Source organism: Molossus molossus, unplaced genomic scaffold, assembly GCF_014108415.1.
Source record: "Molossus molossus isolate mMolMol1 unplaced genomic scaffold, mMolMol1.p scaffold_m16_p_6, whole genome shotgun sequence".
NCBI classification, from domain to species: Eukaryota; Metazoa; Chordata; class Mammalia; order Chiroptera; family Molossidae; genus Molossus; species Molossus molossus.
This window is the reverse complement of record NW_023425399.1, coordinates 51,727,941-51,745,504: the sequence shown is the minus strand read 5'-3', so window position 1 is coordinate 51,745,504 and position 17,564 is coordinate 51,727,941. Positions and strand designations below refer to the sequence as shown.

General features: G+C 46.0%; 1 protein-coding gene across 6 annotated transcripts in view; it reads left to right on the top strand.

Annotated features, from left to right (window-relative positions):
* ABHD12 (abhydrolase domain containing 12, lysophospholipase) overlaps positions 1 to 17,305 on the top strand; it is a 100,177-nt gene extending 82,872 nt beyond the window's left edge. For 3 of the 6 annotated variants that reach the window (XM_036244016.1, XM_036244014.1, XM_036244015.1), the window contains exons 7-13: positions 9,131 to 9,260; positions 10,563 to 10,600; positions 11,140 to 11,219; positions 12,286 to 12,368; positions 14,360 to 14,438; positions 15,544 to 15,671; positions 16,527 to 17,301. In XM_036244016.1, coding sequence (XP_036099909.1) covers positions 9,131 to 9,260; positions 10,563 to 10,600; positions 11,140 to 11,219; positions 12,286 to 12,368; positions 14,360 to 14,438; positions 15,544 to 15,671; positions 16,527 to 16,566 — 578 coding nt within the window. In that variant the 3' untranslated portion in view covers positions 16,567 to 17,301. Of the gene's footprint in view, positions 1 to 9,130; positions 9,261 to 10,562; positions 10,601 to 11,139; positions 11,220 to 12,285; positions 12,369 to 14,359; positions 14,439 to 15,543; positions 15,672 to 16,526 lie in introns of all 6 variants that reach the window. The other 3 variants (XM_036244013.1, XM_036244019.1, XM_036244017.1) reach the window with 3 other exon arrangements.
* The last annotated feature ends 259 nt before the right edge of the window (positions 17,306 to 17,564 follow it).

The following is a 17,564-nucleotide window of genomic DNA, read 5'->3' as shown; positions in this document are numbered from 1 at the left end:
CATGTTATTTAGCCTCCATGTGTTGAAATGTCTTTGTATGTTCTTGTTGCAATTGATTTCTAGTTTCATGCCATTGTGATCTGAGAAGATGCTTGATATGATTTCAATGTTCTTGAACTTGTAGAGATTTAGTTTGTGTTTTATCATGTGGTCTATCTTTGAGAATGTCCCACGTGCACTTGAGAAGAATGTGTATTCTGTAGTTTTGGGGTGTAACTCTCTGTAGATATCTATTAAATCCATTTGGTCTAATGCTTCATTTAGAGTCCCTGTTTCCTTGCTAATTTTTTGCCTAGAGGATCTATCCAGTGATGTGAGCGGGGTGTTGAAGTCCCCTGCTATGATTGTATTGCTATCGATTTCACCTTGGAAGTCCTCCAGAAGATATTTAGTATATTTTGGTGCTCCTATATTGGGTGCATATATGTTTATCAAAGTTATATCTTTCTGTTGGATAGATCCTTTCAATATTATGTAGTGGCCTTCTTTGTCTCTAGTTATAGTCTTCGTTTTGAAATCTATTTTGTCAGATATGAGAATTGCTACCCCAGCTTTTTTTTCCTTTGCGTTTGCTTGGAAAATTTTTTTCCATCCCTTCACTTTCAACCTATGTGAGTCTTTTGTTGTGACGTGGGTCTCTTGTAAACAACATATAGATAAGTCATGCTTTCTTATCCAATCAGCTACCTGTGTCTTTTTATGGGAGCATTCAATCCATTTACATTTAAGGTGATTATTGATATGTACTTATTTATTGCCATTTTTGTTTAGTGTGGTTCCACTTTTCTTCCCATTTCTACTGCTAATTACAGCAGTGCTTTTAACATTTCTTGCAGTGCTGGTTTGGTGCTAATGTATTCCCTTAGCCTTTTTTGTCTGGGAAGCTCTTTATTTGACCTTCTATTTTGAATGAGAGCCTAGCTGGGTAGAGTAGTCTTGAATTCAGATTTTTGTTTTTCATTACTTCATGCCATTCCCTTCTGGCCTGTAGTGTTTCTTGTGAGAAGTCAGCTGAGAGCCTTATGGGGTTTCCTTTGTAGGTAACCTGTTGCTTATCTCTTGCTGCTTTTAGGATTCTCTCTTTGTCTTTAATTTGTGGCATTTTAATTACGATGTGTCTTGGTGTGGGCCTGTTTGGGTTCTTCTTACTTGGGACTCTCTGTGCTTCTTGAACTTGAATGCCTTCTTCCTTCACCAAATTAGGGAAGTTTTCTGTCACTATTTTTTTGAATATATTCTCTATCCCTTGCTCATTTTCTTCTTCTTCGGGGACTCCTATGATGCGAATATTTTACGTTTCCAGTTGTCCCACAGTTCTCTTAAGCTGTCTTCCTGTTTTTAATAGTTTGTTCCTTTTGTTTTTCTGAATGGTTGATTTTTTCTACCCTGTCTTCTAATTCACTGATCCGGTTCTCAGCTTCTTCTACTCTGCTTTTTAAACCTTCCAATGTGTTTTTCTGATATGTCATTTTTTATCTCTTCTTGGTGGTTTTTAATTTCCAGTTGGCTTATTTTCAGTGTCTCTATGTCCTTACTCATGCTGTTCAGCTTTCTCAAGATCATGGCTCTGAATTCTAGCTCTGTTAACATGCCTAATTGCTCCACATTGTCTCATCTTCGGTGGAGGTCTCTTGCTCTTTCATTTGGCTTCTGTTTCTGTGTTTCACCATTTCGGCTATCACTGTGGGCTTTGGAGCCTGTCAAGTTTTCCCTGTGGGTGTTGGTGTTCTGCTGTTTGTGGCTCCCTCTCTTGTGTTTAGATGAGCGAGGCAGGACCCACGTTGAACACCACTGTCAAATCTTACTTTCCTGGTTAAAGTTGCCAGCCCAGGAAAGGTACTGTTATCCTCTAGCTTTTTACCTGAGGCTAGCAGTCCAGGTTACTTGAAGAGTTTTGGGTTGTCAGTTGATTGAAAAACTCCCTCAGGTGCTCAGCACAAGGGGCTTTCACGAGGGTGGGGCAGATGCTGGTTGTTAGTGAGCCTCAATTAGCACTTCAATGGCCCACAGGGTGTTTGGGTTGGATCTCCGAGGGAGGGGCTGCTGCCTCTCCTCAGAGCCCTGGGAAGGAGCAATATGGCCACCGTCCTGGGTGGCTGGCACTCCGCAAACACTCTGGGTGCCCTACAAATCCCGAGTTTCCCCACACAGTTCCAGTCCAGTCTGCCCTCCCTCTGCCGGAGCTCAAGGTAAGTGGCTGTGGCTGTTTTAGCCTCTGTCCCGGCTCTGCGCTGTGGAGCTGACTGGGAGTGTAACCTGAGGGCACCATTCACAGCTAAGGCCACTGCCGAGCTGCCGACCCTGGGCGCCCAGCCCCCGTCTTGCACCTTCGCAAGCCTACCGGGATCGAGTCAGTGTCCCTGGTTATATGGTCCTCGCAAGCTGCTTTTCTGTTGCTTTTTCCTGTCAATTTGTCTGTGTTATAGTTGTAATTCCAGTTTGGTTCTGGGAGACGGTCTGTGTAGCTCCGTTCACTCCCCCCCCATTTTTTGATCTCTCCTCTGTGTCTTATTTTTGATGCAGTGAATTACAGCCACCTGGACAGGGCTTAGGACAGCTTGTTTTAAGTTCAGGATATCTGGTACATCCTTGATGTCCCTTTTGTTAGCAGTCAATAGCCCTCTCTCCTTCCATATGGCACCATGCACATATAAAACTAAGAAGGTGTATTTGGAGTCCATATAAATGTTAGCTTGTTTTCCTTTTGATAATTTTAATGCTCTGATAAGAGCAATTAATTCATCCTTCTGTGCTGAAGTCCCTGGAGCCAATGCCTTAGCCTCGATAGTTTTGTCTAATGTGACTATCACATACCCTGCTTTCCTCTTTTCTTGTTCTACATAACTATTCCCATCTACATTTAACGTCCAGTCAGCCCATTCTAGTGGGTAGTCCTCAAGATCCGATTGGCTGAAATATACCTCATCTATGACCTCAACACAGTCATGAGATGGGAATGCTGTCAGGTTTGAGAAGCAGTGTAGCAGAGTTAAGTATACTTAATAGTTTTGTTGTTGTTTTAATACTTTTTCTTTGTTGATTTTATAGAGAGAGGAAGGGAGAGGGAGAGAGAGATACGAACATCAATGACAGAGAACATCAACTGGCCGCCTCCTGCATGCCCCCCACCAGGGTTCGGGCCCACAACCTGGGCATGTGGTCTGACCAGGAATGGAACTGGCGACCTCTTGGTGCATGAGTCTACGCTCAGCCGCTGAGCCACACTTTCCAGACTAACAGTTTTGAATGTGATATTGGAATTGTCCAAGAGTACCCCCTAATATCTTTCCATCCATCCTGCTGTCAGCCAGCAGTTTCCTCGTTGTTCCAGTAGGCCCAGGACTTGACGAGGCACTAAAATAGTGATCAGTTGACCAAGAGAGCATTTCTCTGCTTCCTGTATAAGCTCACAGGTGGCCACCACTACTCTTAGGCATGCTGGCCAGATCTAAACTGTATAGTCTAATTTCACAGACAAGTAGGCTGCAGGCAGTGAGTGGGTGGCACCCCCAGAGTCTGAGTGAAAACCCCAAGTTCAATTCCTTTCCTCTCATGCACATACAGATGGAAAGGTTTAAGCAGATTTGGGAGACCCAAAGCAGGTGCCATTGCCAGATGGAACTTTAAGGTCTTAAAGGCCCATTTACATTCCTTATCCCAGTCCAGGGGTCCTCTCCTCTGGCGCCTTTAGAGCCTCATACAGGGTTCTTGCTATGAGTCCAAAGTTAGGGATCCAAATGCAGCAGCCATTCCCAGAAATTCTCTCAGCTGCCTCCTGGTCTTTGGGGGCTGCATCTGAGTGATAGTGTCCTTATGAGCCCTTATTCAACTCCTTTTGTCAGGCTTGAGGAGCATCCTCCGGAATTTAACGGCCTGCTTGCAAATCTGAGCTTTTGGGGCCAAGATCTGTAGCCACAGCTAGGTGATTGAGGGTGTCAGTAGTTTTTCAAACAGTCCTCATGTGGGTCCTGTGATCAGGAGATCATCCACATATTTTAGCAGGTCACCCTTCTGAAACTGCAGCTCTTCTAGGTCTGCTCAGCATCTCTGTGACAGGCACCTCTCACAGACACCAATGAGATGTTATTGGACAGCCCCCTAAATCAGAGGGAGAGGGCTATCCCCAGCCTCAATCCTTGTCTTCTCATATAAATGAATTTATAGGAGAGACCTTGATTGCATTGTGTAATGTATTTATTAAAACATTAATGCAAGTGAATTTATTAAAACATTAAAGCATGCACATTTATTAATAAAATAAAGTGAACATCTCACTTATGAAGCACAGTCTGGCTCTTAGCTAATTGGAAGAGCCAGTGGGGTGGGCGGTTTCTGCCTTTTATACTCTTCTGTCTATAAGTTTTTTTTAAAGTTCCTCTGCTAGATATCCTGGTACAGATTAACATTGAAAGTCCCCGTTTCTTTACTATCACTTTTCCACAATCTATGGGAAACACCTGGCTTTTTTGTTTATACTCCTCTTTTCTCCTCCTCCTCCCTGCTGTTCTAACAACTTCAGCATGATTTGCACTAAGTGCTCTCTTGACTTCTCCTCCTTTCCCCCTTCCCTTCTCCTCTCCTGTATTCTTCTGTGAGAAGGAGAGGTTTCAACCCCTTGTTCTCAAGACAAGGCCCTGCTACAAGCAATCTGCAAAGCTCTTTGGCTTTGTTTAATTTCCTGCCTTAGTTTCCCTATTCCTCTTGTTTCAGAATTTTCCTAGCTTTTCATTGGCCTACAACATCTCCATAAAAATGGTAGGGGAGCAAGGCCAGTGTGGCTCAGTGGTTGAGTGTTGATCCATGCACCAAGAAGTCACCAGTTCAATTCCCAGTCAGGGCACATGCCCAGGTTGTGGGCCCGATCCCCAGTGGGGGCCATGCAGGAGGCAGCCACTTGATGTTCTCTCTCATTGATATTTCTATCTCTTTCTTCTTCTCTTTCTCAAATAAATAAATAATAATAATAATAAAATGGTCGGGAAGTTCTTGAACCCCTGGGGAAGGACTGTCCAACACTACTGAGTCTTAACCAGAGTCTTCAGGTCTTGCCATTCAACTGGCAAAAAGCAGCTGTGAAGTTGACCAGCATACAGAAGAAAGTCTTTGAGTACTGAGTACCAGTCATTCTCTCCAGGTATCCCATTAATTAGGGTGTAAGGATTGGGGACAGTAGAATGTATGTCCTGAGTGATTTCATTTATAGTCAGTAGGTCCTGAACAAACTGATATTCCCATTTGGGGTTTCTTTACTGGCAGTATAGGAGTGTTATATGAGTACCAGCATGGTCGAATTAGATCAAATTTCAGAAATTTTTGAATCAATGTTCAGATTCCTTCTAAGGTCTTCTTTTTCAAAGGATACTGCTTCTTGTGTGGAAATTTTGCTGCTGGTTTTAGTTCAGTCCTGACTGGCAAAGCCCATTTGGCTCTTCCTGGTTCCCCTTGAGCCCCTACTGATGGCTATACCTGGGCCTCTATTTCAGCTGGGAATAGCAGGGGTTCAGGCTTACCTTGATCTGATACAAGTAACTGCCAGGCATGTTCCTGCGGAACCTATAGGTGTAGCTGTTGTTCCTCCAGGAAGGAAGGGATCTGAGTCTGAGGTTTAGAAAGCAAGTCTCTTCCTAGGAGAGGAATGGGGCATTCAGGGGCATATAGAAATTTATGAGTTAGCTGAACATCACCAATCATACACTCTCATGGCTTCAAAAAGGGTTGGTGCTCCAGAGTTCCAAAGAATCCTTTTGCCATCACTGTTTGGGATGAGTGTTTGGTTAGAGGAGTGTTGAGGACAGAGTAGGTAGCCCCTGTATCAATCAGAAAGTCCACTTTTTACTCCCTCACTGTTAATTGTACCCGAGGCTCCTGGGGGAGAATAGAGATTGACTCTTGGAGTGGCTGAGCCTCTGGGCCCTGGCAATCCTCATCTGAGCTGACCTCCTCATTTAACGTGATTATTTTTCTCTCCCCAGTTTTCTTCCCTCTTTGGGCATTCATTCTTCCAGTGGCCCTTGCCTTTGCAGTATGCACATTGATCAGGGGACAGAGGAAGCCTTCTTTTCTTTCCTTTTCTTTTAGCCCTCTCTGCCTTTAGCTACAATGACAGTAGCCATTTGGGTTTTTTTCATTTCCCTCTTGTAAATCTTGTAAGCAATATCAACCAATTGTGAGGTATTTATTCCAAATGTCCCATCCACTGTCTGCAATTTTTTTCTAATGTCTGGAAAACTCTTCCTAATAAAAGTCCAGTTTACCATGCGAATATTTTCAGTCGCTTGAGGGTCTATATCAGAGAATTTTCTGTACATATGAAAAACTTGTTCTTGAAAGGCGGAGGGGACCTCATCTGTCTTCTGCTGACTGCCTGTACCATGTTTAGACTCATTTGCTTTTGAACTTCCCTCCCAAGTCCTCAGTAATTCATGTCTTAAAGTGTTCAAGTCAAGGTGGTACCTCATCATTGGGATCCCAATTGGGCTCAACTAGAGGAATAGTGTGGGCCGGGTCAAAGGTATTTGGGTCCTTCTCATGGAGCTGCTCTGCTTCTTTGCGCTTTCCCAAACACTAGTCTTCTCTTATCCCCAGTGAGGATATTTAAGAGTGCCTGTATATCAGCCCGGTTGTGGTTATGAGTGGCGAATATGGAAACAATAAAATCTGTGGTCTTGGTAGGGTCATCCTGGTAGGAGGGATTGGTACTTTCCCAGTTTAGCAAATCTGAGGTGGAGAATGGAGTATGGGCCCAATAATATGCTGCTGGGTGCACATTCTCAGTGACTTCTACCACTAGATGACAGAGACGGAATTTTCCTGCTAGAGAATTAGCTCTGTCCTTTCCAAATTCAGTTCCCTGCCTCATTCTAGAGCAGCAGTTTTCAACCTGTGGGTTGCGACCCCTTTGCTACATAACAGTAGCAAAATTACAGTTATCAAGTAGCAACAAAAATAATTTTATGGTTGGGGATCACCACAACATGAGGAACTGTATTAAGGAGTTGTGGCATTAGGGATGTTGAGAACCACTGTTCTAGATGACAGCCATCTCAGGCTCATTTTCAGTACCCAGTGGTTCAGGATAAGGAGAGATCTCCAGCTTCTGAAGCACTTGAAGAGGTCTTCTAACTATGGACCGCAAGGCAGCCTCTTCCTCTTCCTATTCCTCCCTCTCCTCTACCTTTTTGTATTACAGGTACCACATCTTTTTTTTGAACCATCAACTTAGCCCCTTCCTTATTTTCTTTTGAATCAGAATTATGCAAAGACATAAAAGTTTGAACATACAGCACTTCCCCCCATTTCCCCAAACTCTGACTAAACAGTTCTAACTGTAATATAATATAATAATTTAAAGACCCATTTAATGACCACCTTTCCCTAGAATCTAGAGCATATATAAGCTAAGCAGTATTATAGTAAAACACTATTTTCCTCTTTGTCATTGGTGGATAAGCCTAAGTAACCCAATCCCCCAAGATCTATCATAATGGAGCATCTTTTAGGATCAAGCCACCAGCACCCATCCTTAAACAATTTAGGCAAAATTACAGACAAATTTACACAAGGCAAAACTTAATATACAGTATTTGCAAGTTCTTACAACAGACAGACAATCATTTGGGGCTTACCGTGCACAGCCAGACAGAATACCAGACAGAGTGCCCTGTGCCATACAGGGCTGTTACTCAACTGTAAGTTGGTCAGGCTCAGGTGCAGAGACCAGGCAATGACCCATGAGAGGTTGCTTGCAACCAGGAGCTGACCAAGCTTACACCAGATAGGAGACAACAGAAAATGGATGCTTCTCATTACAGAGTTATAGAACGCTTGATTCAACTTAGGTGAGATGACTGGGATTGCTGAGGTTGTGGTTGGGACTCAGAATAGGAAAATTCCTCGCAGTGCTGCAAATAAAAGAGTCCAGGCCTCGGCCCCAGAAAGCAAGCAGGATCCCCAACACTCACCTCAGAGGGGTCCCGCTTATGGTCCCGGCAGAAATGCCAGAAAAAGAAACCCTACAACAAATGGATCCAGGCTGCCTGTCACTACATGAGCCACAACAAGGTTGAATGGTATATGAGCATTTATTCCAATATTGCTGGTAGTATGGGAGAGCAGTGGGTCATCCCTGAAAAATCTGCTCTCCCCCTCCCTCCCATAAGCCAACTGCTTACATTGGGTAGAAGGACAAAGATCACATGGGGACGCAGGTAAAAGGAATAACAATGGGAAAACCAGTTACAGATTACAGGCATGAGGAAGTAATGTGGGCTGGAGAATGTAGGCTGGGGGCTATGAAGGATGGTCTCCAGTGCACCGCCTCCAGGACTCCAAGGTTCTAGTCTTTTCATGATGGAGGGGGCAGTTCTCAGATAAGGAGAATGGGCCACATTTCAGGGTTAGCTCCCAGGCCTGGGGAATGTAATTCCCAGCCAGGTCAGAATGTGCTTTGTTTCATCAGAACAAAGCAATCATGTTTAACAGAGCATGATTAATATTTCTTATAACTATAGCTAGTTCCCACTATTCTATTTCTTCCTCCAGCCTCTAACACTTTCAGGTTGGTGCCAGGGCAGGGGGTTGTTAGTCAGTGCAGCTGGTCCTGAGGTCAGCTTGTCTGGTTTTCCTGTTTCTCTGGGCCTGGAGCTGAAATACAAATGAGGCCTAAATGTTATCTCTAGGGAGGAAAGGTCAGGGGGTCCAAACTGCATGACCAGTGATATGCTAGGGGAGGGAAGGTCACCCTGGGAATGAGGTCCCACCCTGCAGTTGTCCTTTTCTAGGCACCTGGGGCTTTCTGCCCTGGTGACCATCTATACCTGGCCAGACATTCTTACTCTGCTCATGTCTAACTGCCTACCACACTTTTGCATTGCTGCTCATCACAGGCAAGGGCATGTGGCAGCCTTTGGGTTCAGGGATTCTAATTGGGTAAGGAGATGAGAGAAATAGGAACAGGTTTGTCAGGACACCCTGCATGTGGAGCTGTTGGATGATGATGGCTCTGACTACACAGATTTGCATTGCTCCTAAAGGCCTGGGCCTTGCTTGTTGAGAAAGGGGTTTGGACCTGCCCCTCAAGAGCTTCAATGAACTGAGCTTGACTTCCTTCTCTTCCACTTCTCTCCTCCAGGTTGGGGTGACTCAATAGGCACACCATCAGAGCGGGGCATGACCTATGATGCACTCCATGTTTTTGACTGGATCAAAGCAAGAAGTGGAGACAACTCCATCTATATTTGGGGCCACTCCCTAGGCACTGGGTAAGAGTCCCCAGCAAGGTGTGGCCTTTGGGGGAGCAGGTCTTCTTGGGGTGACTTTCTAGCCTGGGCTTCCTAAAAGTGAATCCTGTGGCACTGTTAGTTCCAACAAGCCTTGTCTATCTTCCACATGCAGAGCAGGGGATGAAGTGGTATAATAGACCACAAGGGTTTGAACTACTTTAACTCCTCAACCTAAGAAGTGACTCAAGACACATATGGGTAGTTGTAGGGTGGTCTCCCTCTCTGCAGGGAGGATGGGCAGACTCTCCTCAGCCTGAGGTTGTGCCGCTGGGGAGACAGAGCAGAGAGCAAACCAGATGGGCTTTATGTTCCAGTTGTACTTGGGTTTCACATTCCCTGATTATGGACTGCATGTGCTGGCCAGCAGGCCCCAGTGCCAGGGCTCTGATAACTGCAAGCCAGGGGCATTTATAACAACTGGGCCAAATAGGCCATACTTGGCTTACCAGAGAACTTGGGGAAGACAGCAGTGCCAAGACAAGGAGCACTTTAATGTTCCATTTGGGGTCACCTAAATTGTTTCTGTTGATGTGAAGTTCAAAGTGTTTCTGAAAGGAGCCACTGATGTCAGTGCCCTGAGGCCCAAAATCTTCAGGAGTTTTGTCTTTTCTTGCTGCCTTTCCTTCAAGCACAGGAGCTGCAACACCTTTCTTAAGTTGCTGCTCACCTTGGATAGCATGCTGCAGTTGGTGTATGTGCTGCTAAAGTGAGCACAGAATGCTGTATTTGGGCCAGGGCCTGCAGGCTGGGCATTGTCTGGGACAGGGCCTCCTGGCTTGTCCTCATGTGGAGAATAGCCCATGTGCCCTTAGAGATGTGCCTGGGGTGGGGAGGGGAACAGGTCATCCTGCCATGGCTGTCTGCCCAGTGTGGTTGTGGGACAACTAGAAGCCCCCAGAACTGTGCAGGTAGACCACATCCTTCTCTCAGCTGATGGGGTCACCCTGGTCCCCACTGTCCCTCAGCAGCACTTACTCCAACCAGGTATGAGCCGAGGGCCAGTGTTGTGCATCCTGAAGAAGCTTTTCCTGGTGAGGCTGAAGAATATGCCTTGGGTACATGAAGGGTGGCTGTCATTATCATTCTTATCAAAGGGTAGACTGGGGCAGCTGGGCTTACCCACAGTCCTAGAGCATTTTTTGTCCCCCTACCCGCTTTCCTATAATCGTGCCAGTTGCTTCACAGATCCCATGGCTTTTCTGGTCACTTTCTAGTATTAGAACAATCTCATGTAAAACAACTTTTGTCAAAATTCAACTGAACTGTTTTTTCTGTTTTCAGAGTGGCAACAAATCTGGTGCGGCGCCTCTGTGAGCGAGGTAGGGACTCATGTGGCATATGAGTTCTGGTATATGGGCTCCTGGTCCCGGGGCTCCCTCAGGGTAGGCAGAGTGTTTAGAGGCTGGCTGTGTTCCAGGCTCTGCTGTGAGTTCTTGTGAAGTGGGTGCTTGTGGGCAAGCAACACAGTGACTGTGCTCCAATGTCCTCATGGAGCCCTTTGAGCTTTGTATTGAGGCCAGGGTCTGGGCAGACCCTTAGCTGACCTAAGTCTGCATTCACCCATGTATTCTTGAGAAGCTGGTGCATACTCACCAGGGACTGGGCTCCAAATAAGCAGCTTTAGCAGATGTGGTTCTCAAGATCGATCCAAGGCCACCTGAGGGTCCCCTGCATGGTTGCTTCTGTGTGCCAATAGTGTGGGAGGGCCTGGTGGGATGCCGGCCAGGCTGGCACCCCTGGTTCCACTGACTTTTCTGGGGGCCACCCCTCCCATAGATCCTCCATGGGGCCATGGAGCTTGTGTTTTGTCTGGCCTTCTTGCCTGTCTCACAGTTTCCTGTTTGTTTTACTCATATAGAGACCCCTCCAGATGCCCTTATATTGGAATCTCCATTCACTAATATTCGCGAAGAAGCCAAGAGCCATCCATTCTCAGTGGCAAGTAGAGATCTTATTAAAAATGGACTTATTTTTATCATTAAAGTAATTACCATAAAATGACTATAGTAAATGAGTATAAAATAAAATAATCAAAGATTTAAATATTCTAATAAGTGCACATTTATTAAAAATGAATCCTTGTTTAGTTCTGGGCATTGACCTGACTCCAGAGCTGCCCAGGAAGTTTATAATTTTGCAGCCAGGTAGGACAGGTTCACAGGGCAGCAGGACCCACAGGAAATCTTGCCCCCGAGGCATGGTTTGCCCAACAGGCATCGTTGCCCCATGGGGCTCAGCCCAGGCTGGGTGCTGTTGCCCCAGCTGTTTCCCCAGAATTGAGCTGGTAGGTACTTTCACTCTCCATCCCCACAGACCATGCTTAGCAGCCAGGCTCTCATCATTGTATCTCAGGGTGACGCCTGGTCCAGGGGAACTCCTCTGTGGCTTGTTACTTTCTCCTCCATTCCACTGCTTCCTAGCAGGCAGTGTTCTCTGTATCAGCCCACCACCTGACCTCATGCTGCTCTGTTGCAGACCAAGAATCCTCTTTAGTGTTACTTCTTTGATGTTTCTCCTGAGTCGTATGGCCCCCCATTTTCCTCTGGGTGGCGGCTGTTATGTCTGTGGGACATCTGTTCTCCAGGCTGCTGCTCTGAGGTGCAGGAACCCTATTTGCAGACAGCCCTTGCTGCAGCTGGTTTTGGGACCTCTTGAGGAGGGAGTCTTGTGGTCAGGGCACAGTGGGGCAGGAGCTATGGTAGGGTTGCAGGTCAATATGCTAGGAAGCAGGGTATACCCTGGGCACTCAGCGCCCTCTGTCTGAACCCTTGACTTTGGCCTTCTGTGTGGGTATTTTATTTTGTTTATTGATTCATTGATTGATTGATTTAGAGAGAAGAAGGGGGAGAGAGAGAAATATCTATGTGAGAGAGAAACCTCCCGTCACATCCCAACTGGGAATTGAACCTGCCACCTTTTGGTGTATAGGATGATGCTTCATCCAACTGAGCCACACCAAGCATTTAACTGATGCTTCTGCACATTGTTTCCATGTCTCCTTCAGATATATCGATACTTCCCTGGGTTTGACTGGTTCTTCCTCGATCCCATTACAAGCAGTGGAATTAAATTTGCAAATGATGAAAAGTGAGTACTGTGGTAGAGTACTTAATTTTTCAATTTAGGAAAACACTGAGAACTTCCAGGATAAGTCTCTTCAGTCACATTAACCAAATAAGATGGAATTCTGAAGACTATAGTTCTTCTCTACCAACATATCTTTATAAAGGGAAAGTAGGTAGAGAGATGCACCTGAGAGAAAAAGGGAGTATGGAAAGACTGGAATAAAAGCTGTATGAAAACAGAGTATTTTGTCCATATGGTTTTTATTTGAAAATAGTTTGGAAAAACCAGAATTCCTGAATAGGTATTAAAGCAGTAATAGTAACTGTTATTCAAAACATGACTTTTCCTCAGCCATTTGATTCATATTGGTTATGAAAAGACGTTACAAAATGTATTATTAAAAATATTTCTATTAGGTAAACCAAAAGTAATATTCTAGTTAAGGACTCATTCTTTGAACAATGTTCATGTTCTGGTGACATTGTCTTTTTTATATCTTTATTTCATGTGGTGTTTTTTTTTTTAATTAAAAAAAGGAAAGGAAAAAATTTCTTATCTAAATATCCAGTTAATATTTAAAAATCTACATTTTGAAACAGAATATTGAAAAATAACTTATTTTTCCCTTCAATTATATTTTTGGTTCTAAAAATAAAAATAGAACAAACTAAAATTTGAGCAGACATAAGCACAATACTTGATTGTAAATACTGTTGTTTTGGAACTTAAGAAAGAATTGTCTGAATAAACTAGATTTTTTTCTGAACAACAGCAGCAGTGAGTGCTGCCCTCCCCCTCAGCTGCCTTTGGCCCTGCCCCATAGCTGATTGGTGGCAGCTGTGGGGTCCATTAGCACTCACCCACTAGAATTCAGGAGTCCCCTCTTAGTGGGTAGGTCTGTTGCCAAATACTTGCCAAGGTGAAACATATGAGCTAGGCCTCTTCTAGAGCAGGTAAAGGTAAGACAAACTGCCTATAGTAGGAAATCTGAAAAGTGGATAGTTCAGAATTTGAACTATCAGAAACAGAATAAGGTGACAGTGTTTGTGCTTGTGCACCACTAGCAGAAACACAGACTGCCTGATGGGATTGGCATCTCTGGGGTGACGAGCCCCCTGTCCCAGGTTCTGCCAGGTGCCAGGTTTGCCACAGCACTATCCTCACTGAGCTCCTAGATCAGTATGGAATCGCCAAGACCAGGTGGGTACCACATCCACCAGCTCACTGTGAGGCCTCTTTGAGGCAGCCAAGAGACACAGCCTATTATGTGGTTCGTTGAAGGGTTTGGATTAAGGGAACCTATTGAAAATGTTAATTTACTTATAAACATTCAAGAGTGACCTTAAATGTTATTTACACCGAAGATAAATTAGAGGGTATAGATACTTTTACCAACAGGTTCCTAGTAACATTTATTTGTAGTAACTTTCTTGGCCCACCTAAAATATTAAGTTTGTAAATATTGTTTTGTAACTTTTATTTTTATTTTTTTATTGATTTTAGACAGAGAGGAAGGGAGAGGGGGAGAGAGAGAGAAACATCGATGAGAGAGAACATCGATTGGCTGCCTCCTGCATGCCCCCAACTGGGGATTTGGCCCACAACCTGGGCATGTGCCCTGACCAGGAATCAAATCAGCAGCCTCTTGGTGCATGGGTCGACGCTCAACCATTGAGCTACACTGTCCGGGCTGTTTTGTAACTTTTAAAAAATATGTCTACTGGCAAAAATAATCATTTTCAATTTTCAGAAAATATGCAGGGGTCAGATTTGGTGAATGAATTGATCTCTAGATTTGATTGATACCTAGCACCTAGAATAGATATTGATAGAAACATCTTAGAAATCAACTTTTAGTTCTCTAGTAGAAAGAAGCCCAGCAGAATTAGAACTGTTAAGCACCATGGTGAAACACTCCCTAAACCCAGGTCTCTGCCAAGGATGAATCCAGGGTGCCAGGAGACCCCAGCCATCTCCCTGGGATCTTGTCTAGTCCTTTCTTCTCCCTTCAGTGTGAAGCACATCTCCTGCTCCCTGCTCATCCTGCATGCTGAGGATGATCCGGTCGTGCCCTTCCAGCTTGGCAGAAAGGTGAGTGTCCATGCAGCCCCTGGTTTAGGGGACATCTAGCAAGCAGGTCCATGTTGGGACTGACTGGACTAGGAATAGGCAAATGTGCAGGAGGGGCCTGCTGTTGTCAGCGTGGGGGTAGGGGCTAAATAGCTAATGCCATTTACAACAGGAAACATGAAAAATAAGCAAATGTTGCCCAGGTCCCAGTACAGGGTTCTGGCCTGATAGAGACTTGACAACAGGGGACTCAGCCAGGAGAGTTTACAAGTTATTGACTGAAGGATCAGACCCCTCAATGAAGAGGATCCTCCAGTCCCTGTCAGTAGTGTTGACAAAGAACTTCTCATTTGTTCTCTTGCCTTTGGGATTGGAGCAATGTCAGAGGTCTACCATGTTGTCATGGGGCCTCCACATTTGCTTTTGCTGAATTTGCTTTGCCTTTGCTGCCAGGAAGCAGGATTGAGTTTATAGGTGAGTGTAAAGTAGGAGACAGCATTGTCTGGTCATGGTGATAAAGAGGGGCAGGGCAGGCTAGAGGGAATGATGCCCAGGCTACTCTTGCTTCAGAACAGGTCTGAGGTACAGGTGAGTTTGCCAGTGCCAGGTCTTTTCCCTCTAGAAGGTCTGGGCACACAGTCTGGACATCCTGGAGGTAGGAGGAGGGAGGGGCTGAGCCAGGACAGAACTTGAGCCAGCTTATTGGCTGGCCTTGACCTGGGCACACAGCAAAATCTGAGGCACCTGACCGATCCCAGTCCCTAGGGCTGAGCCATCAGGGCTGCTCCAGGCTTTAGACCACTATACCATCCCAAAGCATGTGGCTTTTTCTGTAGTGCTGGCTCATTCACCTCACTACCCCCTAAGGAGGGGGGCAGGGGCAGTCTGAAAAACAGGTGTAGGGACAGATATAGTCTTAAGTTGCAGGCTGAGGGCCTGAGCCTGGGTTGGGCTCCTGTCAGCAGCCCTGGCCCCAGCCATGCAGACTGCAGGGCATCAGTGCTATTTGAGGGGGGCATGGGCTACTCTACAGAGGCAGCAGCCACTGACAGGCCTCTGATGAGGGAGAGGTCACTCACAGGGCCACTATCTCTGGGCGATGACCCATTCATTTCTCCCTCCCCAGCTCTACAACATCGCTGCACCATCTCGAAGCTTCCGAGACTTCAAAGTTCAGTTTATCCCCTTTCACTCAGACCTCGGCTACAGGCACAAATACATCTACAAGAGCCCTGAGCTTCCTCGGATACTGAGGTGAGGTGTTCTCTTCTCACCATGGATGTTGTCCTGGGTGGCGACAGCTCAGGCCACACATACGGCAGGCTCGTCCCCTAAAGCTGCCTCAGTGGGGTTTAAGAGCAATTATGATTTAAGAGCCTTTTATTTCCACCGAGACGGGCAGAGAGTGTTTATCACCCCTCCTTCCTGGACCATTCCCATTATCTCCCTGTGGTATAGGTTGTCCGGGCGTACACATAGGAATGCACGCTCACACTCCCCAGTTCTTGGTAGGTCAGGCCTTGGTCCTTTCACTTATACCTGTCAGGTCCTGCCTCTTGCAAACACAGCACATGGGTGCTCTGGTCTGGGCCAGCTCCTGAAAAGCATGTTTGTCCCCAGCTGCTTGAAGGGAAACTGTACTCTGGACTGTGAGTTCACCTTCCTAGGGCTTCTGAGCCTAGGAGTGTTCAAATCAGCCCTCAGCAAGTTTCATTCCATATGTAATTGTACTTCACACTTCAGCTCTCCTCTGCCTGCCTTGAAAGTTTCAGGGGCAAAGCTAGTTTTTTTAGCAGTTTGCCATTCCTTGCCACACTGACCTGGGTTGTTGAGAGGGAACAGTGAGCTGAAAGAGTATGGGTTTGCTCTGATGTTGTAATTTTTCCCTATCATAAGAGGAATGTATTACAGAAAATTGAGACCAGAGTATCACTCTAAAGTTTAAGAAGAGTAGCTTATATCCTGGTTTTTCACTTTGCAATGCTGATGGTGCCCTGCCTGTTGTCCTCTAGGCTCATTCTCCTGCTTTTCATACAGGCTGTGAGAACTAGGGGAGGTGGGATCTCTGTTTTGAGTTCATATTTGGCTGACCATTGTGCTCTGGTCTAGGGAATTCCTGGGGAAGTCGGAACCTGAGCTCCAGCACTGAGCTCACTGCCTGAAGGAGCATGAAGATCTCCACCCTCCTCCCTGTTCCTCTGGCCAATCCAATACCCTGGAGCCTCGGGTGCCAGCACCTGCGATGTACCTGGAGAGAGGACTTGGATGCCAGCTAGGCAGGTAGAAGAGGCTTTGGCAAGCTGGTGGCCAAGAGCATGGATTTTTGTGGAAAATGTGAGTGGCAGGCATGTGGCTCTCTCTCCTGCTGCCATGCAACCTAAGCTCTTATTGGAAAGACAGTGACACAGCAGGCCAGCCACCACCGGCTGGTTAGTCCCACACTTCCTGAACTGGGCATGGAGAATAGGGCAGGAGGCATGAGGTCTTGGGACCACACTGAGCTTCCCAGCACCACTCATGAGAATGTGGGAAGACTTGGGTTCTTTTATCCCTTCCCAGCACTTGCGGAATGGACTCTGATGGTTCCATCTTTCCTGCCCTATGTACCTTGCTTGCCTTCTTTGGTGTCCCTGTCTCCCTAGGCAGGTCCCACCATTCACAGCGGGGGAGGTGCCAGTGATCTGCACTTCCCCCTCTTTCTGCCCACCTGTCTACCTAACCTGGCCCTAGACTGAGCATTTATTTAATAAAATCCTGGTGGTGGTCTCTGTTGCTTTCTCAGTGCTGCCTACAGCCCCACCCAGGACCAGCCTCTGGCCCCAGGTCACTCGCAGAGCCAGACCACATGGGTGGAGCAAGAGTGACTATAAAGTAGAGGAAGAGGGTTTTTATTTCCTCCCTTCTTTCAGGGAGGGCCATCTCCAGATGTGGCAGGCATTTTCCAAAATAAAGGCCTATATAGGTGACCCTTTCAACCTCATGCTTAGCAAGCTTATTGGATGTGGCCATGTCAATGCATGGGTGTTGGGGTTTCACCACAGACCCTGGATAAGCCCCTGACTATTGAAAGGATAGGCTACTGGAATGCAGGGACTTGAGTTCTGGCCTATGAGCATCACCTCCTTAACTCAACTGGTGGTGGCTCTT